We start from the raw sequence: 27817 nt of genomic DNA, 5'->3' as shown, positions 1-27817 counted from the left end.
GCTAGATTACTGTGCAGGTCTGGAATCCACATAAAAGGGGGCATATGATAGCACTGGGGATGGTGCAGAGGAGATTTCTCAGGATGTTGCCTGGCCTGGAGAGTTTCAGTTATGAAGGCAGATTGGACAGACTGGAAAAAAAACAGAAGTTGCTGAAAAAACTCAGCAGGTCTGACAACATCTGTGAAGAAAGATCATAGTTAACGTTTCGTGTCCAGTGACCCTTCTTCAGAACTGAAGGTAGTTGGGAAATTGTTGGTTTATATGCAGAAAACACGGAGGGGGATGGGGTAGGGAGTAAATGAGAGGATAGAGCCTGAAGAGAGAGAGCTATTGGACAGACAAAGGAGTTGATAACGAACTGGCTGGTAGGGTGAATAGCTGTTAATGGGGATTATTAGTGACTAATAAAAAGTAGTATGTAATGGCAGGCATGTGATAAAAAGGCCTGGTGTGTGGGGTAGGGGGCTGGGACATGGGACAGTTTAGACCCTGAAATTATTGAACTCAATATTGAGTCCAGAGGGCTGTAGGGTCCCCAAGTGGAAAATGAGGTGTTGCTCCTCCAACTTGCGTTGGGCTTCACTGAAGCACTGCAGCAAGACAGAGACAGAGATGTTAGCCAGGGAGCAGGGTGGTGTGTTAAAGTGGCAGGCAACAGATAGTTCAGGGTCTCTTTTGTGAGCAGAGCGTAGATGTTCTGCAAAGTCACCCAATCTATGCTTCATTTCCTCAATGTAAAGGAGACCACATCGTGAGCAGCTAACATATGCGACGGAGACAGAGAGGACATCCCATTCTCTCATTTCCTCCGTCTCCATTGCATATGTTCAGATGAGGCCCACTCTGACATGGGACCCTCCAAAATGTCCACCTTTCTTCTCAACCTAGGATTCCCCAGCACCATTCTTGACAGGGCCTCGACCAGTTTCGACCCATCTCCAGCAATTCAGTCCTCACCCGTTTTCTTCCCTCAATACGGTTTCCCTTATCCTTACCTACCATCCCATCAGCATCCACATCCTGAAGATCAACAGACACCATTTCTGCCACCTCCAGCAAGATGCCACCACCAGACATATATTCCCCTCCCCTCCATGGTCTGCCTTCTGCAGGGACATTCCATCCAGGACACCCTAGTCCACACTTCTTTCACTAGGAGCACCCCCTCCCACAGCCCCACAACACATTCCCCTCTAATTGGTGAAGGTGCAACACCTGCACATTTACATCCTCCCTCCCCAGTATCCAAGGGCCCAAACCATACCTTCCAGGTGAAGCAACACTTCACCTGCACTTTCCAGAATCTACTCTACTGCACTAGCTGCTCACAATGTGGTCTCCTCTACAGTGCAGAAACAAAGCTGTATTTATTAGACAGCATACCATTAGAATTTTGTTTTATTTGGGAATAGTTAGTGGTTGGGGGGAATTGTTCAGATTTTTTACTGTTACATTTAGATAAATAAGCTGTTACTTGTTGATTGTAGTGACTGTCAGGAGTTCATTTCATTTAGCCATATCCTCCTAAGCAAAGGTAAGGGACAGGAGGTCTAGAAGAGATGTGAGGAATAGTGTTTTTCATCCAGAGGGCTGTGGGAATCTGGACTTCACTGCCTGTAAGTGTGGAGAGGCAGAAACCCTCCCAGCATTTATGTATTTTAATGTGCACATTTGCAGTGCCAAGACATATAAGGTTATGGGCAAAGTGTTGGAAAGTGGGATTAGAACAGTTAGGGACAGCAATAAGTGTAGATACTGGTGTCAGAGACAACTCCCTTGAGCTGGAGGAACACAGCAGGTCAGGCAGCATCAGAGGAGCAGGAATGTCAATGTTTCTGATTAAGGAGTTGGTTGTTTTTGATTTGCTGGAATTGATGGGCTGAAGGGACTTTTTCTATGCCCCAGGTCCCTGTGGCTCTATGACCTGGCTGATGGCTACAACGATTTACCTTGGAACGTGTGTTAGGCGAAGAGGCTGCAGTGAGAGCTGGTTTGCCTGAGATGCTCTGATACAGAAAACGAGACTTGTTAGGTGAGGTTGGCGGCTGTTCGTAGCTCGGCAAAGGGGTTTTAAATCTCGATGCACTTGCCTTGAGATTGAATTGATGCACTTCAGTTCTGAGAAGAGAACAATGGTTTTGGTGCTGGAGTCCTGTGCGAGCCGTATTCCGAGCCACGCGTCTGAAACACAGAGAGCAAATGATTTGCTGTGTGCATTGTGATTCCAATCAGATAAGCAAAAGTAAACCCACTTCCTTTGCTCGGAATGTTTCCACATATATAAAAAAATGGAAGAAACTATATGATATGCAGCTTAAACAAAGGCTGCATCAGTTATAATTTATTGACTATTCAACTCTATGAATAGCGGTCATTTTGGCGGGATGTGTTCAGAAGGGTCAGCACATGACTACTGGCGCCTGACTGATGTTGGAGACGGTAGTTAAACCACCCCCACCCCACCCAACCCGCTCTCTGCCCCAGTTCTCCGCAGACACCCGCCACTACCTCTGATATCCACACTGCACGAATCCCATTGTAGCCACAGCCATTCCTAAACTGAGAACCTCGCTGGCTGCAGGTTGGGTGTGTACGTGCTGATTTGCTCTATGCACCTATTAACAGGGAGAGGAGCGAGAGCGGGAATGTGTGTTCATGGAGACAACGCAGAAAATAAGGGAGAAAATCAACTGTCAACATTTCGCACCTTTATCTATATCGAAAATCAAACACACAGGCATGTTTTATTCCTCCCAGTTTTTAACAGTTGTCTTGCCTGTTCGCAATGTAAATGCCCAGTCAGTGTTCAGGGATGTGCAGGTTAGGTAGATTGGCCATAGGGACTTGCCAATAGCGTCCAGGGGATGTGCAGGGGAGGTGGGTTAGCCATGGGAAACGCAGGGTTACAGGGAATGGGTAGGGGGCTGGGTCTGTGTGGTATGCTCTTCGAAGGGGCGGTGCATACTCTATGAGCCGAATAGCCTGTGTCCACGCTCTAGGGATTCTATAAAGGTACACTAAGACACCAATCTCGTCACATACCCCACCATAATAATAAAATGTGAGGCTGGATGAACACAGCAGGCCAAGCAGCATCTCAGGAGCACAAAAGCTGACGTTTCGGGCCTAGACCCTTCATCAGAGAGGGGGATGGGGAGAGGGAACTGGAATGAATAGGGAGAGAGGGGGAGGCGGACCGAAGATGGAGAGTAAAGAAGATAGGTGGAGAGAGTATAGGTGGGGAGGTAGGGAGGGGATAGGTCAGTCCAGGGAAGACGGACAGGTCAAGGAGGTGGGATGAGGTTAGTAGGTAGCTGGGGGTGCGGCTTGGGATGGGAGGAAGGGATACATACCCCACCACCCATTTTCTGTGCGCATTTCAGACTTTCGAATGAGAGATAATGGGAACTGCAGATGCTGGAGAATCCAAGATAACAAAGTGTGAAGCTGGATGAACACAGCAGGCCAAGCAGCATCTCAGGAACACAAAAGCTGACGTTTCGGGCCGAGACCCTTCATCAGAGGGTGCTGACGAAGGTGATGTGACTGTGGTACCTGGTTTGATTCAGGACATGGTCGAGCAGTTTCAAGGCTGAAGAGATTACAAGAGAGTTGCAGTGGGAGAGAGATTCTCTGAGGTTGGTCCGGAGGGAGGAGGATAACTTCTTCAGGTGAGGCATCCCTGGAAGAGGCTTCGCAGTGAGGGTAAAATTGTATCAGAGATAATGGGAACTGCAGATGCTGGAGAATCCAAGAAAAAAAAGTGTGAAGCTGTATGAACACAGCAGGCCAAGCAGCATCTCAGGAGCACAAAAGCTGACGTTTCGGGCCTCGACCCTTCATCAGACTTTCGAATCATTTCTTTCAACCAAAATAAGTTTCTGAAAACTTTTCAAGTTTTGACCAGGGCTCTTAAGGATTTGGCGAGAAGCTCACAATAATTCATCGTCACGCTGCAGACAATTGCTTGCATTTTGTTTAACAACTGAAGACTGTGCTTTTATTAAACCTGGCGGCATTTTTCGCGCAGTGGACTACCCAGGACGTTTCATCTCTCTCTCTCTCTCTCTGCCTCCAGGCATCAGAGCAGAAGTGAGTGCAGAAACCACTAAATGCTCAGCAGCAGACCGAAGTGGAAGAATCCAGGGTGGTTTCCAGGGTGACTATTCCACTGCTGGGATGTCAGGCTTGTCTCTGGCCACCTTCTGCTCTGCAACTCAGTCAGCAATTTGCATAGGACTCCGTCTGCCTATCTCAGCCCCATTGTCACTGTCGCGCCCTTGCTCTTTATTCGAAATTTTGGCGGGCGGTACAATTTAGTGAGGGGGATGTGGGGTGGGGTGGTAAGAATAGTCCTTTCAAAAAGCATTTCCTTTCAAACCATAACGTATACACGAATTGATAACAATACTGGCTGTGACGGTCGTTAAAATAACGAAAGCAACTCTAAAAGGCCAGGAGAAAAAAATACATCGATTTACAACCTGACGCGATAGTGCTGTTAGATTCTTTCGAGAATGTACAGTGTATTGTATACAATTAAAACTACGACAATACTACTCGGACACCGAAGCATGGAGACACGTTGAAAGTTGCTGCAGTTGGTGCAAATTTCATTTCTAGGTGTATTGTACTGCACTTTGGCAGTTTGAGGAATAAAACATATGGGGAAGAGGAATTTCAGTCACCGATAAAAAGAGTTTTATTTTGCTTTGAAAAGCATGTAGCAATCAGCATGTTACAAAGGCAGAACTGACCCGAGTTAGCTTCGTTTATCAGCTTAACTAAAACACTATCTATAAATTAAAGGCGAGTGCTCCGATTTAGTAGCTCATTTTAATTTAGTGTGGGAGCTTAATTCTTGTATTTCGCACTTATGTACTGTGCTGGCTGTTCATCTGTGTGACCAGTAATTCTTAGTCGCTGAAGGAGCGAGGGTTGCATGTAAACGTGAACACTGTACTTGTTTCTTAAACTCTGAGCAAACAGATTTTTTTTCCTCATTCGTTCATGGGACGTTACCATCGCTGGTTGGGCTAACATTTATTGCCCTTCCCTATTACCCTCGAGAAGGTGCCTTCTTGAACCGCTGTAGTCCATCTGCTGTGGATTGACCCACAATGCCATGAGGGAGGGAATTTCAGGATTTTGACCCAGCAACAGTGAAGGAACGGCGATGTATTTCCAAGTCAGGATGGAGAGTAGTTTGGAGGGCAACTTGCAGGTGGTTTTATGTTCTGCATAAAGTATTATTTTTACTTTACTGCGTTCGGTATGTGATCCTATAAATTCATATTCAGATTGGGAAATGGCCGTGAGAGTTTCTTATGGTCTTCGGTGATTTCTGCATTAATGAAAATAGTCACGAGAGGGAATTCTCAAAAACCACCTAAAATCACACTGAACCAGTGGCCCAGAAATGAGGGGTATCCCAAATCTGAAAACGTCCAATTTCTCCATCTGCTGCTATGCTTCCAAACTGGTCTGTCACGGAGTGTTATAAAACTCAGCTCCACTCTTGTGAACATGATGTACGGTGGGGGTGAGGGTGGGGGAAGCAATAAAGAACCGCGTTAGGGCCTAAATGTTTTAAATTAATGCATGCGTTAGAATGTGACGGTACCTCCTGGAACTTGGAGGTGAAAATTAAATGATAAAATGACAATCAAATGATCTCTAATGTGATGTAAAGTGTGTATATCAAGAGGAATGAAATGACGTTGAGATACCTCAGAGTACAACAAGCTACATGGGGAAAAGTCGAATTTGATCGCATTTTCTGTAATGTTCATATTGAATTATTTCTTCCTCAGGCCACCTCCCTGACATCGAATGTAAGTATTGAGAGAGCTTCCACTGTACTGAAATGCCGACTGGCGAAAAGTTCAATTTTATAGACAATAGGTGCTGGAGTAGGCCATTCGGCCCTTCGAGCCAGCACCACCATTCATTATGATCATGGCTGATCATCCACAATCAGTATCCTGTTCCTGCCTTATCCCCATAACCCTTGATTCCACTATCTTTAAGAGCTCTATCCATCTCTTTCTTGAAAGTATCCAGAGAGTTGGCCTCCACTGCCTTCTGGGGCAGAGCATTCCATGTATCCACCACTCTCTGGGTGAAGAAGTTTTTCCTCAACTCTGTTCTAAATGGCCTACCCCTTATTTTTAAAATGTGTCCTATTGCACTATTTATTGCACTTGCTGTTAGTTTCGATTTGAAATATTTTGTCACACGCCTTTACAAATCTATGAACAATTTTTCTCTGCAAGTATATATTTCATCCTTCCTCGACATTTATAGTCATACAGTCATAGAGTTGGACAACTTGGAAACAGACCCTTTCATCCAACTCTTCCGTGTATGCCTCTAAACCCTTCCTATTCACATGACCCATCCAGCTGCCTTTTAAGTATTGTAATCATGCCAGCCTCTGCCATTTCCTCTGCCAGCACATTTCACACAAGCACCATCCTCTGCATGAAAAAAGTTGCCCCTTGGGTGCCTTTTAAATCTTTTCCCTCTCAGCTTAAACCTAGGCCCCACTAGTTTTGGACTCATCCATCCGGTAAAAAACCTCGCGCGTATTAACCCTATCCATGCCCCTCATGATTTGATAAACCTCTATAATGTCACCCTTCAGCCTCAGGGAAAATAGCCCCAGCCTATTCAGCCTCTCCCTATTGCTCAAACCCTCCAATCCTGGCAACATCCTTGTCAATCTTTTCTGAACCCTTTCAAGTTTCACAACATCCTTCCTATAGCAGGGAGGCCAAAATTACACGCAGTATTCCAAAAGTGTCACACCAATGTCCTGTACAGCCACAGCATGACCTCCCAACTCCTATACTCAATGCACTGACAATAAACATATTTAGGAGCAAATTACAGATCTCCAGCACTTATAATTTAATATTTATTTTCCCGATTAACAGTAACCACTACATTTGATGTTAAGGAGCAAATCTCCCGCCGGAATATCAGAAGACTGGCAAATGTGGGGAACGACTACAGAAATTGCTGGGAAATCTCAGCAGATCTGGCCGCATCTGTGGAGAGAAGGGTCTAGACCCGAAACGTCAGCTTTTCTGCTCCTATGATGCTGCTTGGCCTGCCGTGTTCATCCAGCTCCACACTAATGCTTCGTTCGATAATGGGTCGTTCGATTCCTCTTCTCGGATGCTGTGAGACCATCTAAGTATTTTTCCCCCCACAGCAATTTCTGCATTTCCGATTTCCAGCATCTATAGTTCTTTTGAGGAATATGTGGGGCTCAGACGGCGGCTGTCGAAAGCGGAAACTTAGAGGGATTTCACAAATAAATGAGTCAACTTTCGTTCAGCACTATGGACTTGGCAGCGCACAATCGCTTTATATTGGTACTCCAGCTTTGCCAAGCGAGCGAAACAGTTAATTTAGTTTTAAACGGGAAGTAACTGAGGATGGGAGCTGGACTGGAGTGTGGCGTGGTTAGGGACACTATTGCCCTTTTAAACGTGTTGGAAGGCGTGTCTCGGCTAAGACTTGATATTCCCCACGATTGGCTTTCACCGAAGCGCCTGTTGATTGGTCTGCAAGCTCCGGGCTGGGTAACAAATATTTAGCAACAGGAGCTGGGTATGTCAGAGGCTGCAGCATTGTGAGCAATGAAAGGACAGAAGTAAAAGGGTAGGGGCGTGGTGCCGCTCTGTCCGTCGGAATGACCAATATGCCCGTGCCTGGAAACCCGTCTCTCTGTGGATGTCACTTTTAATGGGAATTTCCGCTTGATTAAATCCTGATCGTGTCTGTGGGTTTAAAGATGCTTCTATTGACTCCCTTTGCACTGTGGACTTTTCTGCTTTCCCTGCTGAAGACGGTGTGCTCTAATTACTCAGTAGACCTGTGCAGTTGGAAAGGAAGGTAGGAAAGGCTGCTATATTATTATTATTATTACTTGGGTGTGAATGCCACAGCACGCGTGAGTTCAGATCCTCGACTTTGTTGTCCTGTTTGGTGATCCGTGTACTCACACCAGGACAGGGACCGATGATCCCTGGATAGCAGCGCCCCCTGGCCACTTCTGGTCTAAACTCAGTCTCCAGAAAGTTTTTCAGAAGCTTGTTTTTGTTATCAGCAGAAATGAGATAAAAGTGTACTTTTCAAATAAGGAAATGACGAGAGCGGGAGGCGTTATACGGGGAGAAACTAGAGGATTCCTGTTCAACCAACTTTGTTACGCCGGTGATGTTTGTTTGAAAAATCAGCGACCGAGTTTGCATTCCCAACTCGAATGAATGTAAATCCTTTGGAGATGTTTTCAGGTTAGGTCTAACCTGATGAAATCTTGAGCAGCTTCCCATGATGAGAAACGTGAGGATATCTGGGTTCTATCGTTGTGTTTGTATTTTTCCCCAAAAAACGTCTTATTCGCAAAAAATGTAAACAAAAACATCGCCAAAAATCATTTGACTTAAATATTAAATGTTCTCAGAATTTGAACAGCCAATTAAACGATTCCACCATATTTCCCAGCTCCGTATTCCTGACCGCTATTTGGTGATTTAAGGTTTTTTAATTCCTATCATGTACGTCACTGGGTTATTACAGCTCGGGTGCCTTGTAAACTGGAGGTCATTTTCATTTTCAACTTGCAGTGCTCCACTTTCTATTTCTTGTTGGCAGGCTGGGAACTTTAGTTTTCGTTATTGTGGCCTCGGATCCAGCATTTTATTAAAATGCGAGCTCTTTGTTATATTTGGCGCGCACTTTTTATTGTTCCAATTGGTCTGCCCTTAAAAGTGCAGCGATGCGCTTGACAACAGCAGGACCCCGGGCAATCTGTCTCATCCCCTCCGAGCTTCGGACTCGGCCCGCATTTTATTCGCTGGAGAAATGCTATTTGCTGAGAAAGTAGCCTTTCTATTTCATGCGGGGATGGGGGAACCCATTGTTGTACATTAACTGGGGTGAGGGAAATTGAGATGCTGGTAAGGCACTTTCTGCAGCGTTGTTGCAGCTTGTTCAGTTTCACTGGTTTTAAGCTGCTTGTGATCTAGATAGTTACAGAATGCGCAGGGACATCATTTCACTGGAGGAAATCCGAAGTTATCATAACCAGTGTTCACTATAAGGCCCCGATCTAAAATTCACACTCCACTTGGTCATGTGTCCCCTTCTTGGTCGACAGTAGGCTTGGAACAATTTTCAAACCAAAACAATATCTATCCATTCTGCACAGCTCCCAGCAGGTGGATCTGCTGACGTTACTTGCAGTTTTCAGGAGATGTTTGGTCACTTAAGTTTCAACTCACTCAAGGTTTCACCAACATGGAAACTAGGATCAGACTCTTCTTCAGATCATACAAGGCCTTGGGGAAATTTTTAATACATAAGCTCACTGTTCTGAAAGAGCCAGAAAGATTGAAAGAGGAGAAAGTGTTGAGAAAAGAACAGTTTTTTTAGAAGTTCATGTAACGTGAGTGCCATTTATTGCCAAGAGGTTGTGGGTCTGAAGTCCTATGTAGATCAGGGAAGATTGGCAGATTTTCTTCCCATAAATGACATGAGGAAGCCAATGGGTTTTTACAGCAACCAACAGTGTATGTGGTCCATGGTTAGCATTACACTATCCCAGTTTTCCAGATTTTAGTGAATTGAAATTTCAGCTTCTGCCACGGGATTTGAACCAGTGTCCCAAAAACATTGTGGCCTGGGATTCTGAATTACTTCGGCGGTGACACTGCTACCACACACTTTATGATCGATAAACTGATGGAAGTGGAAAAGCAATGCTGGGCGTGTCCTCATGTGTATGGCATCTGGACATCTCTTCCCTAATAAGAGAGAACTGGTGGTGCAGTGGTAATGTCACTGGATTAGTAATTCAGAGACCAAGGCTATTGCTATGGGACCACAGCTTCTGTTCCCACCATCATGACCACTTTGAATTGCTCTTGATCCAAATGGTCCTGTTGAATTAGCACCACTTGGATTTGAAAATTGGCTTTGTTAATGGTGGCATCTACTATCTGTTTGAGGTAATGTCACCCTTATCCAGTCTGGCCAATATATGGCTGCAGACTCTCAGCAAACTAGTCGACTCTTAACTGTCACCCAGGCTATTAGAGTTTATTGATAAATTTTAGACCAATATCCATTGGATGCCCACATCCTATGAACAAAATTTAAAAAAAACTTTCTCTGCCTTTTCCCTATACCCAGGCACATTGATTTTTACTTAAATAACCATCGATTGCCCTCAAATGTGTCAATTGAACCTGCCTCCACTGCCTTTCCAGGCAGTGCATTCTAGACCCTAACTAGTTACAGTGTAAACACGTTTTATTCACTGTGTATTTGCTTCTTTTACGAAACACTGTAAATCTGTGCCCTTTGGATCGTGATCCTATTATGAGCAGGAAGAGTTTCTATCTGACTTACCCAGGCCCTTCATGGTTTTAAAACCTTAGCTCTTAGCCTTCTTCTCCAGGAAACTGTTCCAACCTCTCCAATCTCGTGTCACAATTTTCCTGAAACCATTCTTGTAAATCGTTTCTGCACTCTGTCTCTCCAATGCATTCAATTCCTCCCATAATGTGGCACCACAACTATGCACAATACTCCAGCTGAGGTCTAACAAGCACTTTGTACAATTTTAACATGACTTCCCTGCTCTTGTACTCTATGGCCCCATTAATAGCTGGGGATAGTGAATATTTTATTAACTGCATCCTCCAGTTATCCCACCACTTCTAATGATCTGTGCTCCTATACAACCTGTTCTGAACCCCATCTAATTGAATTGCACCCATTTTGTATTGACTGTGCATGTTCTCCAGACTAAAATGCTTCTCGTGAGTGCAACTCACACACGCTGATTTAAACAGACAATTTTACGGTGAGGGTATGCAGCCTCAGTGCTAAAAGGGAATCAAATGTGCAGCGTATTTAATGTGCCCTTGTGCTCGTTTTCCAGTGGTTTGTCCCAGGAGCCTGGTACTGTGGAGCAGATCTTCTTGCACTGTGCTGAGGGGGACGTGGAGTGGCTGTATCCGGTCGGAGCGCTGCACCTCAGCCTGTCTCCCCGGATCCCATCCCAGCTGACCGGCCCAGCCACCCCTGGAAGTTCCGGGGCCCACATCACGGCCTGCATCAAACCAGCAGAGAGCTTTCGGGGGGCTCAGATCTACCTGGAGCGGGATGGGGAGCTGCAGCTCCTAGTGTGGGATCAACAGGAGGAGGAGGAAGATGGGGCTATCGAACCCAAAGTCCATTGTTTCAGCCGCTCGGCTGGCGAGAAGGTGGCACTCTTCATCCAGTCCACCCTGCACCGGGACATCAGCCGCCGCATTGCTGCCTTTAAGTATGAGCTCCGGGGAGATTGGAGCTCGGGAGTACTGCTCTCTCAGCAGATTGAAAGTAAGGAGGCATCAATAATATCAATATCTTGGACAGTGTGCGCCTGCTTACAATGTTGATTTGTTAATTAGAGCTTTCAGACTACCCTGAACTAACACCGTTTCCCCCCCCGCCCCTCACCCCCCTTCACCCCCAACTTGTTGGTCACAGTGGCAGGGAATGGGAAAATTCAACCAATCAGTCTTTGGCGGTGATTCCAATCTTTCAATACAATGCAGGCATTGATGCAGAGATCCCATTGTCAGGAGAAGGTGGGGAGAATGGACATGATCCCTTAAAGCTGGATTGGTTTCCTCAGTTGACCAGAGGGTGCAGAATAAAGCCAAAAGTACTGGTTCAATCCCCACAACTGGCAGTGATGGCTGATGTCTTCTCACCTGAGCTGGGAGGTCATGTTACAACTGTAATGGCCATTGGTGAGGCCACTCTTAGAATGCTGCATTCAATTCTGGTCTCTGTAGGAAAGATGTTGTTAAACTTGAAAGTCTTCAGAGAAGATTTACAAGCATGTTGTCAGGATTGGAGGATTTGAGTTATAAGGAGAGGCTGAACTAGCTCAGGCTATTTTTCCCTGGAGTGTAGAATGCTGGGGGGGGTTTAATGAAATCATTAATATGGATAGAGTGAATAACCAAGGTCTTTCTTCCCAGGGTAGGGCATAGGTGTAAAGTGAGAGGGGAAAGATTTAAAAGGGACCTGAAGGAGAACTCTTTTCATGCAGAGGGTCATGTGTGTATAGAATGAGCTGCCAGAGGAGGTGATGGAGTCTGGTACAATAACAGCATTTAAAATGCATCTGGGTGACTACGTGAAAATGAAGGGTTTAATGGAGTATGCGCCAAATGCTAGCAAATGGGTGCAGACCAGTTTTGAATGTCTGGTCAATGTGGATGACTTGAACTGAAGGATCTGTTTCTGTGCTGTATGACTCTGACTTTTCATTCCAACTGGCTACTCACAAGTTATACATATTCAGTTGTCTCTCTCTGGAAGGAGATGTCTCTAGTCCTTTCTAGACTATGGCTCCTTTCCATGCCTTGAAAGGAAGGCTGCAGCTTAATTCATTTTCATGTATAGATTTGCTCAGCCCCACACTTGGAATACTGTGTCCAGTTCTGGTTGCCCTGTTATAGGAAAGATGTGGATGCTTTGGAGAGGGTTCAGAGGAGGTTTACCAGGATGCTGCCTGGACTGGAGGGCTTATCTTCTGAAGAGAGGTTGACTGAGCTCGGTCTCTTTTCATTGGAGAAAAGGAGGAGGAGAGGGGACCTAACTGAGGTATACAAGATAATGAGAGGCATAGATAGAGTTGATAGCCAGAGACTATTTCCCAGGGCAGAAACGGCTAGCACGCGGGGTCATAGTTTTAAGCTGGTTGGAGGAAAGTATAGAGGGGATGTCAGAGGTGGGTTCTTCTCAGAGTTGTGAGAGCATGGAATGCGTTGCCAGCAGCAGTTGTGGAAGCAAGGTCATTGGGGTCATTTAAGAGACTGCTGGACATGCATATGGTCACAGAAATTTGAGGGTGCATACATGAGGATCAATGGTCGGCACAACATCATGGGCTAAGGGCCTGTTCTGTGCTGTACTGTTCTATGTTCTATGTAATCTTTAACACAATGGGAGACAGAAGTGCGTGCTCAGATAGCACCATTCATGAATTTAGAAGGTTCAAACCTGAACTGCTTGTGTTAAGTACTTTTGAAATGCAGTCACTGCTGTAATGGAGCTACCTGTGAGGATAAAACTCTCAAACCAGAGTCATTAAAACTGGAATCAGTGCATCCAATATTGAAATAGGAATTGAAGGCCTGTTTTGAACTGGTGCCAGTAGGAAGTGGTGGAAAGGCTGATCATATTCAGGAAGAAACAACAGTCAAACTGCTGAATATTATTGGCAATACTGGCTCCAGGAGGAAATGCCAGTTGAATGGTCCACACTTGTTGTTTTCCCAGTTTGACTGCAGATGCTTCCAGTTTGACTTCGGTGGTGAACTGGAATAGTGAAGCGCCTCTACAAATATCCACTCAAAATATTTTAAACAAAAAGTTTTCATCTAAAACTGCACAAATGTTATTGTGGAAAATGGGAAGCGGACTATGCACAAGGCTAAAACACGGACACTACTTGCAACTGACTGCAGACAAAAAGACACACCCAATAGATAAGGGACATCCATTAGATAAAGATGTACAAATTGGAAACAAATAGATCAGAACCCTGCAACATCTAATATGATTAAATTTTTAAAGAATACTTTTCAAAATCTTGGTACACACAACTTGCTCAGCTCGAGCAGGAGCTTACTCTTGGAAGTGTGCTCTCAATATCACTCTGTCCTGTAGATGGAGCCCTCCTTGAGCAAATTCAACATCCTTTCAGGAGCCAACAATCGCCAAACAATGAGTGGCTCTTTCAGCCTGGGGCACTTACTCACTGCTGCTCTTCATTACCTGCAACCGCCCACCACCCCCATCTCCTCCTACTCCTTACAGTTGCCTTGATAGAGGGGAAGGAAAGGACTTGTCACTATCCTGAAGGTCAGATCTGAAAATATAGACTAGTTATTCTAAATGTGCAAACTGTACAAGATTGTATGTAGTCTGGAGTGACAATGACTTGACCAAAGGCAAGTTTACTATCCCAATCTCCCTCTGCCCTTCCCATAACTTTTTGTATTTAGTTTCAAAAGTTAATGCTTCCACATATGAAGGTTTGCAGTTTTAATAACCCCTGTTAATAATTTCCCAATGACTGTTGCGAAGCAGACCACTGTTAGGGTTGGTACTTGTCATATTTCATGCAGCTACCTGCACCGAGAAACAATAGTTCTGACACCTCACCAGACTTTGACCAACCAGGCCAGAATGATCAGTGAAATCAGTTTGATTTCACACTTCACCTGGATTCTTTTTAGTTACCTGGAGTTTGTTAAAGTTTTAATGAACTTGATGACCTATTGGGTGAAATTCCCAACAGCAGATACTGAACAAGTCAGAGTCTACATAGGGAAGAGGAAAAAACAATTGGTGGAGTTCGGTGGGGGGTTGGGGATGGAGAACAAATAAGTATCCTTTCTTGGTAATAAAATAGAAACAACTGGATGTCTCTTTCTGTAAGCCATTCTTGCAAAATAAAATGCAAAAGGACAATGTTGCAATCTGTTTTCCTGAAACAGACAAAGCTAAATTTTTGACTGGAATCAATGTTAATTTTACACAAAGATAATAGCAGTGTCAGCATATGTTTGGAAGATCATTTTGTAAATCTCAGAAAACTTGGGAATATCACCATAAAGCATGAGATGTAGGAACAGTGATAATGGGAACTGCAGATGCTGGAGAATCCAAGGTAACAAAGTGTGAACCTGGATGAACACAGCAGGCCAAGCAGCATCTCAGGAGCACAAAAGCTGACGTTTCGGGCCTAGACCCTTCATCGGAGAGGCGGATGGGGAGAGGGTTCTGGAATAAATAGGGAGAGAGGGGGAGGCGGACCGAAGATGGATAGAGGAGAAGATAGGTAGGGAGGGGAAAGGTCAGTCCAGGGGAGGTGGACAGGTCAAGAGACGGGTTGAGGTTAGTGGTAGGAAATGGAGGTGCAGCTTGAGGTGGGAGGAAGGGATGGGTGAGAGGAAGAACAAGTTGGGGAGGCATGGACCGGCTGGGCTGGTTTTGGGATGCAGTGGCAGAAGGGGAGGCTTTGAAGCTTGTGAAGTCTACGTTGATACCATTGGGCTGCAGGGTTCCCAAGTGGAATGAGTTGCTGTTCCTGCAACCTTCGGGTGGCATCATTCTGCCACTGCAGGAGGCCCATGATGGACATGTCCTCTGAGGAATGGGAGGACCAGTTAAAATGGTTTGTGACTGGGAGGTGCAGTTGTTTACTGCAAACCGAGCAGAGGTATTCTCCAAAGCGGTCCCCAAGCCTCCGCTTGGTTTCTCCAATGTAGAGGAAGCCACACCAGGTACAATGGATACAGTATACCACGTTGGCAGATGTGCAGTTTATTGTGAACTGAGCAGAGGCGTTCTGTAAAGCAAATGGTCCATTCATCCCATTAAGTGTGCTCTGCTATTCAGTAAGATCATAGCTGATGTGATAATCCTCGATTCCATTTTTCCTACCTTTACCTCATAACTCTTGATTCCCTTACTGGTTAGAAATCTGTCTATCTATCTCAGCCTTGAATGTATTTAATGACCCAGGCTTGACAGCTCTGTGGTAAAGAATTTCAGATTCGCTACCCTCTGAGAAGAAACAAAGTAGGGTCAGATGGTGTAGAAACTGCGTGGATAGAATTGGTGAACTGCAAAGAAAGGTTAAAAAAAAAACATAGTTGGAGTTGTGTACAGGCCTCCAAACAGTAGTCAGGAGCTGGGGTGCAAGATACACCAGGAGATAGAAAAGGTGTGTAAGAACGGCAAAGTCACAGTGATCGGGGGGATTTCAATATACAGGGGGACTGGGAAAATCAGGTTGGTAGTGAATTGCAAGAAAAGGAGTTTGTGGAATGTCTTCGCGGTGGCTTTTTGGAGCAGCTCGTGGTGGAGCCCAGAAGGGACCAGGTAATACTGGACTTAATGTTGTGCGATGAGGCAGACTTGATAAAGGAGCTTAAGGTAGAAGAACCCTTAAGAGGCAGTGACCATAATATGATAGTGTTTACTCTGCAATTTGAGAGGGAGAAGATAGAATCAGAGGTAATGGTATTACAGCTGAACAAAGGTGACTACAGAGGCATGGAGGAGTTGGGCAGAACTGACTGGAAGAGGAGTCCAGCAGGAAAGACAGTGGAATAGCAATGGCAGGAATTTCTGGGAGTAATTCAGAAGACACAGCAAAAATGCATCTCTAGAAAAAAGAAACATGGTACAGGGAGGATGAGTATAGTTCCATGACTATACTGAGACACTACGGGGACTATACTATTCAAAACAGATTAAATACAGAATACTGAATGGCCTGGATGGAGTGGATGTTGGGAAGATGTTTTCATTTGGAGGAGAGACTAGGACCCGAGGGCACAGCCTTAGAGTAAAGGGAAGACCTATTAGAATGTAGAAATAAGGAGAAACTACGTCAGCCAGAGAGTGGCGAATCTATGGAATTCGCTGCCACAGAATGCTGTGGAGGCCAGATCACTTAGTACATTTAAGACTGACATAGATGAGTTCATGATTATCAAGGGTTACGGGGAGGAAGTAGGAGAATGGGGTTGAGGAATGGCGGAGCCATGATTGAATGGCGGAGCAGACTCGATGGGCTGAATAGCCTAATTTCTGCTCCTATGTCTTATGAACTTATGGAAGAAAATCCTGTTTATCTGCCTTAAATGTGTGATCTCTTATCTTGAGATGCCCTCTGACTGAGTCTCCCACAGGGGAAATAACCTTTCCACATTTTTCCTGTCAAGTTCCCTCAAAATCCAGTGTTTTAATAAGGTCACTTCCAATTTTTCTAAACTTCAATGATTACAGGCTCAACCTACAACCTCTGCTCATAAGACAATCCTTCCAGCTGTGGTATCAGCCTAGTCAACCTTCTCTGGACTGCCTCCAATGACAGTACATCTTTCCTTGCATAAGGGACCCAAAACTGTTCACAGCATTCCCACTGTGCTGTGGTGAGTGCTTTGTATAATTTTAGCAATACTGCACTCCTTTTGAAATAAAAGCCGACATCCCATTTGACTTCCGTATTACCTGCTGAACTTGGTATTATCACTTTGTGATTTATGTTCAAGGGCTACCAAATCCCTCTATACTGTAGCTTTCTTCAGTCAACAAGTTTAAATTCTAACTTTTTTCCTTGTGGGAATAAAGACCACAGCAAATGTTATGAATTTAATTAATTTCATTTGTTGACAGTTATTCAACTTGAATAATGCTACATGTGTTTGCTTTTGAATTATTTCAAGTCTTTAAAAACTTTAGGGGTGTTCTGCTCATGCCTTTCAATTCAAACAGAAATTCTTTCATTACCTGCTGTCTGGCAGTGATACTAGGTTCCTGAGTACATAGAATTGATAGACTGAGAGAATGATGCTAACCCTTTATTAGATTGAGTTGTCAAATTAGGAAAATAAACTTCAAATCCCAAATGAACAGTGATTTCTAGAACCAGTTGCCAAGCCATGGTTATTAGGAGCACTTCAGAAGTTAATGTATTTCCTTCTATTATAGAGGATAATGGTGAATTTTTACAGCTCTGTCTGGTATTTAATCTGTTTTGACTGTGGCACCACAGAAGAATATTTCTAGTTTTCAAGCATGCAGCTTTAAATGCAGATCTGGATGTAAAATTATTTCAGTGAGCTGACTGAGGTACAAAATGCAATTTTGTGGTGAGATTTCTGTACAGTCAGTAATTTTTCCCGATTTCCACTTTGAGGCACAATTCAGAAACACAGTGAAAGCCTTATGCAGTTCATTCACGAAAACATGTTTGGTCTGGCCAGGTGTATCTGGACCTCAATGGGTCATTCAAAAGTTTCAACCCCCACACCAGTTTTACCTCCCATGGCTCATAGGAAAAGGGAGGAAAGTTCTGTCTGAGCACAAGTGAATTGAGGGTCAGGAATGCTGTTGTCTCTGTAATGCCAATGGCATCCTTGTTGTGAAACTGACAGCCTGGTGTATCGAGTCCCAACAAAACTCTGCCTTTTATTCAGATTCATGAAAGATTAAGGATTAGTATAGTTGTCATGGTGATTGTAAAGCATTTCGTCATGTTTTGTTTTTAACGTGCAATCAGTATGCCTTTGGATTTTTTGGACCAAGGTAGAATTTTAAGATTTAAGGAACATGTGAATGGAAACTTTCCTCAAGTAGTTTAGTGGGCAGAATAGCCCAGACTTGTTCCTTCAGCATAACTGCAAATCACTTTTGTCTTCGACACCTATCAATATGAGGCGAATGTAATTTATTTGTGACAGACTGCATTTAAGATGTATTAAGCCTCCTTTTTAAAGGCATTATCAATAACAGTTGAGATACTTTAAAAACCAAATGTGACATTGTTTTTGTCAGGTGCCAACAAGATGTACCTAGGAAATCATTCCTCGTTCAAATGTCTTGCTGAATTTATCTTGACAATTTTACAAAACAAAGTTTGCTTAAATTATGACTCTTGTTTATCCTCACTGCCTGCCAGTGTATTAGAGAATTGAAATAACTGAAAACATATCATCTCTCTCTTTTTTAATACCTTAAATTAGTAACATTGGACAATTAAAATTTAGAATTAGAAATGTCATTCTTTTTGTTATCCAAGCAGGGTAAGCTACTTGTACCTCTAGTTTTGAAACCCTTACTAGAAGCCAAGATTATTAATTCTTTGTAAACCAACAGGTAAATTCTAACGTGGACACATTGTGCTGATCATTAATCTTTTCATTATCGGTTCCACCTTCGGCAACTAAGCATTTGTTTCTTAAATACTTGCTGCAGATAGTTCAGAAGGTTTTCTGAGCTAGAACTCTGGAGTTAAAACAACTGTACTGATGTGAACACAAGTGCTTGATTTGCGCCTTTGTGCATTCAGGGGTATGTTTTGTCCTGTGTTTCACAAAATTGCTTTTATCCTGCTATTGCACCTTAGCCATCCATTCAGAACTAACTGCATTTGGAAGCTGTAAGTAGGAGACATAGCAATAGGAGGAGGTAATTTAGCCCTTACATGCTGTTCTCCCATTCACTAAGAATTCATTCATGAGATCAGGGCATCACTGACTGGACCAGCATTTACTACCTAGCCCTAATTGCCCAGAGGGCAGTTAAGAGCCAATGACATTGCTGTGGGTTTGGAGTCACATAGAATGGAAGTTTCCCTCCCTAAAGGACTTCAGTGAACCAGATCGATTTTTCATGATGGTTGGCAATGCATTCATGGTCATCATTAGATTCTTAGTTATAGATTTTTATTGAATTCAAATTCTACCTTCTGCCATGGTGGGATTTGAACTTGGGTCCTCAGATCATTACCTGGACCACTCCATTAACAGTCCAGTGATAATACCACTAGGCCATCACCTCCTGTAGAAGCCTACCTTGCATACAACTTTGACCTATGTTTCTTAACACTGGTGAACAAACTCCTGGTTTTGAAATCAACAATTGGTCTGGCATGAATTGTTGTTCATAGTAAAGAATTCTAAACTTCTTTATTTTTGAGGTGTTCCTTGTCAATAGCCTGAGAGGTTTCTCTCCAGTTCTGGGGATTGTGAGCTCGAAGATAGCTGTAATCTTTCTCATTGCTGTCCTCTTTCACAGGTCTTTTCTCCGCCATCTGCTTTTCTCGTAGAATTTTCGCCCTACCGTCTTGGCTATAAGTGAGGGGCCATGACAACTTTCAAACCTCAATGAAATCAGCGGGGAAAGGTTACGGAACCACCACCTTTTGGCAATGCCCAGATCCTAGAAATAGTTTGCTTCAATCCATATTATCTGTCACCTTTGAATATCTTGAATACTTTGATCAAATGGGATTTAACATTCTGTACATCCAGTTCAACCAGGCCTAGTTTGTGTAATCTGTCCTCATAGCTTAACCCTTAGAAACCGTGCAGCCATCTAGTGAATCTAGAACATAGAATGTAGAACAATACAGCGCAGAACAGGCCCTTTGGCCCTCGATGTTGCACCGACCTGTGAACTAATCTAAGCCCCTCCCCTACACTATCCCATCATCATCCATATGCTTATCAAGGACTGTTTAAATGCCCCTAATGTGGCTGAGTTGACTACATTGGCAGGCAGGGCATTCCACGCCCTTACCACTCTGAGTAAAGAACCTGCCTCTGACATCGGTCTTAAATCTATCACCCCTCAATTTGTAGCTGTGCCCCCTTGTACAAGCTGAAATCATCATCCTTGGATAAAGACTCTCGCTGTCCACCCTGTCTAATCCTTTGATAATCTTGTATGTCTCTATTAAATCCCCTCTTTGCCTCCTTTTCTCCAATGAGAGCAGACCCAAGTCCCTCAGCCTTTCTTCATAGGCCCTGCGCTCCAGACCAGGCAACATCCTGGTAAATCTCCTCTGCACCTTTTCCAATGCTTCCACATCCTTCCTGTAATGGGGTGACCAGAACTGTATGCAGTATTCCAAATGAGGCCACACTAGCTATGCTGCACTTTCCATGGCCAATCTGTTCTTATCAGTGTTGGTTCAGGACTGCTCTGTAACTGAAACTCGATAACTGACAGTGTCACCAGACTGATTGTTGAGATGGCAGGACTGATGGACAAAAAAAGTCTGAAACAGATGGGTCTATATTCAATGGAGTATAGAAGAATGAGGAGAAATTGCGTAGAATCCTGTAAAATTCCAATGGGACCGGAAAGGGTAAACACTGGATGGGTGTTCCCAATGATTCAGAATACCACAACCAAGGTTCGCTGTCTAAGAATGTGGTTATGGGATACACCATTTAGGACTGAGATGAAAATAAATTTCTTCACTCAAAGAATGCTGAGTCTGTGGAATTCTCTTCCACAGAAAACACGATTACTTTCAAGAAGGAATTAGATATAGTTATAAGGTTGAAGGGATCAAAGCCTATGGAGAGAAAGCAGGAACAAGGTACTGAGTTGGAAGATCAGCCATGATCATATTGAATGGCAGAGCTAGCTCGATGGGCTGATTGGCCTACTCCTGCTCATATTTTCAGTTTTTGTTGTGTTGGGTCACATCTGCTTTTCACTGTGCATTAGTGCAATCTCTGAAATACTGCTAGACTGCAGCTCTCAGTAGATTTTATTTGTTCCAACAGCTCTTTCCAGTTGCTTAAGAAGTCAGTCAGAGCAAGACAAGCTATTAAAGTAAATTTTTGCCTCGATTAAATGTATCGGTCTTTGGCCCATGGCAGTTTTAAAAATAAAAACCGTATGCGATCACCTCTTAGAAATTCTCTCTCCTTTGCCAAATATTAGCCCACGCTGGCCACTATATACTACACTTTTGGCTTCAGTGTGAGCTGCAAATCCTGGCATGGCTGTCTTGTAAATCAGTCACACCACAAAAGTGGAAAATGGGTTCTGACTAGGAAAATGCTAGGTGCAGTCTTTCATTTTTGTGATCAAAAATGCCTGGCTATTTCTATTGCAAGAGAACTTGAGATTCATAGGTGCCTCCTGGCTTTTACTTCTGGTGTCTATGGTCTATAGAAGGGGATTTTTAGAAGACACATCCAGTTTAAAACACCTTTTTAGTACTGTTTCAGTGAAACAGACGTGTAATTTAGTAACAACCTCCAGTGTTGTGGTGACATTGTGCTTCAATCTGAGATGCACAATATGGGAAAGGATCTTCCCTGAGTTATTCTTGTGTCCTTATAAAGCATATCCTTCAGGCTTCATTTTAATCCTCTGCACTGAGCCCTGGAATTAACTTGGCTGGTTACGTTTCAGATATAACAGGTCATTAGCCACACATAGATTTAATTTTCTTCATTATACATTGGCAAGCTAACAGCATAAAACCTAATAAGAATAGAAGGCCATTGAGCCTTCTGATTTCCCAAAAAGAAAATGCTTAAACCCTGAACATTTCTTGGGTGTCGATGTAATTAAATATTTGTAAAGAGTAACATTGGTTTGCTGTTTCGTCTTGCAATTGATATCATGACTCCAGGAATATAGTTCTATTTGCCACTGGCCTGATGTCATATCAAGCATAATAATTTGACCTCAGTGACCACAGTTAAGGCAGGTGCCTTGACCAGAAATACAACATCAATAAAACATTGACCTAGCTTTTCCTGAACTATAATTGTGGTTTGCCAGGTGCTCCCCTGATCACTTTTGATGTTCAGCTACTGCCAAGTGCTTTTGTTTGGTTACGATACTAATGGGATTTCAAAGTAAGCAGTAAATCAGTCACCTACTTACTCTATAACCATAATTTAGACTTTAATGCTTTCCCTTTTTAATGCTGAATCCAACCAATAACTTACTATTTCCTACACAACGATACTATCTTTATCTTGCGATATTCTTTGCATCTTGGTATTCCTGTTCAGAATTAGCTCCCGGATATCACGCTAATTGAAATACCTGAATGGAAATTGGCCCCAGCTCTGTCGGATGTACCCTCTGGTCTGTTCAGACCCCATCTCCTCGAGCGTCCAAATGTCCCAAGAATCTAAAGTCTACACTCCTGAACTGTTTTGTGCGCCACTCATTCACCTGCTTTACCCTATTTTTCAGACTCACTTGTGCATGATACTGGGAACAACCAAGAGATGACTACTTTTGAAGTCTTGTTTGCTAATTTCTAATTTAGCTTCCTCATTCCTAACTGCAGGATCATATCCTCCTTTCTGTCAATGTCATTTACCCCAAAGTTGAGTGTGAAAGAGGGCTGTATTGTGGCTATTGAGTGACACCCTTGACCCTGGCGCCATCCTGGGTTCACACATGTGGGTTACAATGTGCTGAGTGTGATCAGTGAAATCGGTGAGTGGCAGCTGCAGGTTGCTATTTGGTCCTATGGCAGTAACATGAACCTCTTCAAAAGAAGGACAGGACTAGATACTAAATATTCCTGAATAAACAATCTTACAAAAGGAAGAGAAGGGTGATTGATGGCGGTACTGATTCAGGAGAGCATTGCTGTACAGGTAAAGCAGGATGGTCCTAAAGGGACAGTGACAGAATTTATTTGGCTAGAGCAAAGGGGGGAGAAAAATGTTTAGCATTGTCGAAGGAGAAAGATGTGGAGGAACAGACTTGCAAGGCAATTTAGAGGTACAAGAATCAGTTACAATGGGGTATGTTTTCTATCTGAACATAGACTGGTGTAGTAGATAGATAGAAAGGCACTTGGGTTAATTAGGGAAAACCAGCACTGAATTTCTCAAGAGAATATTGTTTTTGACTAATTTTGTCTCTTTGATCAACCAACAGACAGATTAAGGAAAATAATGCTGTTGATGAATTGTGCACAAATGTCCAAAGGTGCTGGATGCAGTGTTGCACAACAGACTTGTGAACAAAGTTAGATGTCATGCAATAAAAGAGACAGCAGGAGCACTGTTATGACATTTTCTTAGTGAGGGGAAATAGTGGTGAATGGATCGTTCTCAGACTGAAAGAAGGTTTATAGCTAAACTCATTAAAGTTGGGACTCCTGACCTTTGTAATGTATATGTTTAGGACCCAAGAGTCACCATTTCAAAATTTGAAGGAACTGCAAAACTTGGAAGTGTTGTGAGGAGGATAGTGTAGAACCATAAAAGTGCACAGACTGGTAGAATGGGTGAACAAGTGGCACATTAAAATTAGAGGTGTGTGACATGATTCATTTTTGGTATAAAGAAAACAGAATATAAGTTAAACTATGTAATTCTGAAGGAGAAATGGGAGCAGAGAGGTCTGGATATGGTTGAGAGCAGTCAATAAAGCATATGGCATCACTGGGTTTATTAATTGGGTTTGCATTGGAGCTAAAATGTTATCTGGTGTATTGTGCCAAGTTCTGGGAGTCACACTTTAGGAAGCACATGACAAATTTGGAAAATGATTCCACGAATGATGGATTTCCATGGCATCCTGCAGAAGAAACGTTTGGGTTATTTTCCTTAGCTTTGATCAAGTGTCCAAAACCATGAGGAACATTACTTGACACTCTGTCCTGGCCTCAGCTCACTTCCTGCTGAAAACTTAATCCATGTCTTTTCTTGGTGTACCCCTAGATTTGATAATTCCAACATCCCCTATTGTAGCATCCCATGTTGATCAGCTTCCCATATACTAACTTCCACTCGCTCAGTGCCGTCCGAAGCTCTGCCCTGTGTACTTAATTTGTGCCTACACTGTCTTACCCAGCTATCTTGGGCTCACTAATTCACATTAGTTTGCAGTTGTGCAATATATCTTGTTTTTTTAAAACATTTCTCAATCCTTGGTTTCATGTCTCTCAAAAGCCTCAGCCCTCTCTGTCTAATCTCCTTTGGCTCTGCAGTTCTCCCCTCCATCAGTCCTGGCTGCTTGACAGATCTGTCATTGATAGGTTTGCCATCAGTTTCATAGGCCCTAAGATCTAAAATTACTTCCAACCTTTGCTCACCTCTTCACTTTAAGAGTCATCTTCAATTTTATCTTTTCAACCGAACTTTTTTGGTCATCTTGGGCTGACATTTCCTGGTGTACCTTGGTGTTCAATCCTTTCTCTGTGAAGCATCTTGGGACACTTTGTCAAAGGTGCTATATGAATGCAAACAAGTGTTTGGCTGGCTCAGAAAACATGAATGCCACGTTAGTGTAGTAGGTATGTTCTCCTGATGTTTGTGAATGCTTTTGAGGCAGAATACAGTATGTTACCTTGTAATCATGCCTTGATGTTAATGCTAGGGAAAGCTTTATTTTAAGAATTTTTATAGTGGCACTGATGGCTTTTGACATAACCATAATCATAGAGTCATACCACATGGAAACCAGCCCTTCAGGCCAACCAGCCCATGCTGAACATACTTCTGAACTAAACTATAACCCTGTGATAACAAGGTATAGAGCTGGATGAACACAGCAGGACAAGTAGCATCATAGGAGCAGGAAGACTGACGTTTCAGGCCTAGACCCTTCAGAAATGAAGAACAGCCAAGGCCCGAAATGTCAGCCTTCCTGCCCCTCTGCTACTTGGCCTGCTGTGTTCATCCAGCTCTACACCTTGCTATCTCAGATTCTCCAGCATCTAAACCATAGCCCCACCTGCCTGCTCCTGGCCCATATCTCTCCTATTCATATATCCATCTAAATGTCTTTTAAACATTGTAATTGTGCCCACATCACCACTTATCACAGAAACTTTATAGAACCATAGTGGAGGAAGCTAATGGAGTGAAACAAAAACCAAAAGAACTGCAGATCCTGTAAATCAGGAACAAAAACAGAAGTTGCTGGAAAAGTTCAAGTCTGGAAGTAGCTGTGAAGAAAAAACATCAGTTAACATTTCAGGTCCAGTGATCCTTCCTCAGAACATCGTTTATTTGCGATATGATAGCCTGAAGTTGATGGACCAAATGGCCTTTTCTGTGCTGTAATAACTCGACAAATGCAACCATGTATTCATGTATAAACAAACTGCACACAGATATGAATGTTAAGCCTTGAGCACATGCTGTGTTTTGTGTAATCCCACTGCATGGACATCACAAAAAAGTGACTTTAATGCTGTTACTTTTTCCTGAAGTGAAACCAATACTTAGAAATGAAAGAACATTTGTGACAAGTGCTGCACTTGAAGACCAGACAACTTAGTTTGTGACTAGTTAGTTAGTCAGGAAATTTTGGTTTGAAATTTCCATGTACCTGTGCTGAAATGAATGATACTGTAAATGCAATGCTCCAATGTAGTTAGTCGACTATCTGCCTTGACTCGAGTGCTAAACGTCCGTTCTTACTTTCACTGAGGTAGCAGGAACTGCCAGTGCTGGAGCCGAAGGTAAGTGTGGAGGTGGAGGAACACAGGAGGCCAGGCTGCATCAGAGGAGCAGAAATGTTGATGTTTTGGGTTGGGACCCTTCTTCTGAAGAAGGGTGCTGACCCAAAATGTCAAGTTCACACTTTCAGGTCACTTCTGGTCAACTAACACAACACAAGACCTGTTATCAGAGGGAATGTGAACTCCCTTCATTATCAAACTTCAGCTTTTTTTTTAAAAAATCCATTTTGTGGTAAAACTGACTTACTTCATGTACCATGAAGTCCATTGTCATCTGATTGTTTTATCGCAGTGAAAAGAATTATATTCAGTGAACTGGTAAACTTCATAAAATAACAGGGGAGAAAGCATGACTGACTGCCCTAAAATCACTGTAGTTGTTGTTTTAATACTGTTAATGCATGAACTCCATTAATTTTAAGTAATTTTCATTAACAATTGAAAAACCAACACAGGGAGCAGTAATTGTTACCAGACCAACTGTGTTGTTTTTATTAAGTAGCATTCAACAATGATATGTTGGCTTTTTAGCATGTCTGAGGGCAGTAGTAGAATGAATAACAGGAGTCGGAGTATCGGGGGGTATGCTGGAAAGTGGAGGTGGGAGCAGGGATTGAGATCATGGGTCCTAGTGGCACTCCTGACTCTCAAATCTTAGGCCCCCAACCTGAGCATAGCAGGCACCCTAGATCCCTAGTTCTTAGCCCTGATTTACCCCCTTGCCCTCGGCCTGGGTGGAGGCTGCAATCCAATTAGCTACAATCTCAGTGAATGCCTCTGCAGGTTAAGGGAAGGTCCCTAGTTTGCATGTTTGTATCTGAGAATGTTTTGCATTGCTGAAATGTAGTTTAACCTTTCCCATGTTGGAATCGTCAACAAATATTGACGCACATGTGGAATCCTACTATTGGCCAAAGGTTACCAGATACCCAAAGAAAAACCGCTGTAGCATTACAGACAATCTGTATTTTTCTCAATTATTACAGGCTAAAATAAGTTGGCCACTGTTAGTCAATGTCTGTGGCGAAATATAATCATTTGGTGATCTGCAGGTAGAAAACAGATGAACTGCCAGGATCTCCACACAGACCAGGGATTCCAATTGTAGTGCATAATATTTAAACAGCATATGTGTTCAATATCTTAAGGGACTTTTTGAATAAACGTTTGGCAAATCTTTCTATCTGCACATAAAAATGGAATTCTGGCACTTAAGACATAATGCATTTTATCACAATTCTGGCTTGTACTTGTGGATAAACAAAGTAAATGAAGCATTTATTTCATTTTCATAACTCCCCAATTTTCGTCTCTTGCCAGTGAAAGTAGAGATTACAGATGCATGTGTTCCTACGACAAGCATAATCAGTACTTGTCAGAATCACAGGTTCCCAAACCCCTCTGTCCATGTGAACTGTTGCCAATCTCCTCCAAATAGGATAAAAGAAAATTGATTCCTGTTATGGTGGCTCTATCTGCTTTGAAGAACCGATATCTGTGGAATGGCATGAGAACTGATTCTGATAACAGGAGCAGATGTCTGTAACTTCAGTAGACTAGTGATACAGAGGCTCAGACTAAACTCTGTGGGCCATGAATTTCAAATCCAACCATGGTATCTGGTGAAATTTAAATTCAAATGAATAACAAATCTAATGCTGAGAATGCAACTGCTATCAGTTGTTGTTTAAAAACCCATTTGGTTCATGCATATCCTTTAGTGAATGAAATTCTCTGGCCTACGTGTGACTCCAGACCCACTAAAATGTGGTTGGTTGACTCTTAATTGCCCTCTGAAATGGCATAGCAAGCCACTCAGTTTGAGGGCAATTAGGGATTGGTGATAGATGGCACCTAAAGGAAAGAAAAAGCCTTCAATAAATTATAGTTCTGTTCCATTGGTGGAATAAATTCAAACAATGAATCTCTACCAGTGTTATAGTCTTGCAACAGATTTTTCCAAAA

At 43.1% G+C, this 27817-nt stretch overlaps 1 protein-coding gene across 1 annotated transcript in view; it reads left to right on the top strand.

Moving 5' to 3' along the window:
• The first annotated feature begins 7603 nt into the window (after nt 1–7603).
• The window catches only part of metrn (meteorin, glial cell differentiation regulator), a 47506-nt gene continuing 27292 nt past the window's right edge, over nt 7604–27817 (top strand). Inside the window, exons 1-2 of the mRNA XM_048552706.2 lie at nt 7604–7908; nt 10964–11406. Of these exons, the coding sequence (XP_048408663.1) occupies nt 7808–7908; nt 10964–11406 (544 nt within the window). The 5' untranslated portion in view covers nt 7604–7807. The remainder of the gene's footprint in view (nt 7909–10963; nt 11407–27817) is intronic.

Source organism: Stegostoma tigrinum, chromosome 23 (assembly GCF_030684315.1).
Source record: "Stegostoma tigrinum isolate sSteTig4 chromosome 23, sSteTig4.hap1, whole genome shotgun sequence".
Classification (NCBI taxonomy): Eukaryota; Metazoa; Chordata; class Chondrichthyes; order Orectolobiformes; family Stegostomatidae; genus Stegostoma; species Stegostoma tigrinum.
The sequence above is the reverse complement of the archived record's forward strand: the minus strand, read 5'-3'. Positions and strand labels throughout refer to the sequence as shown.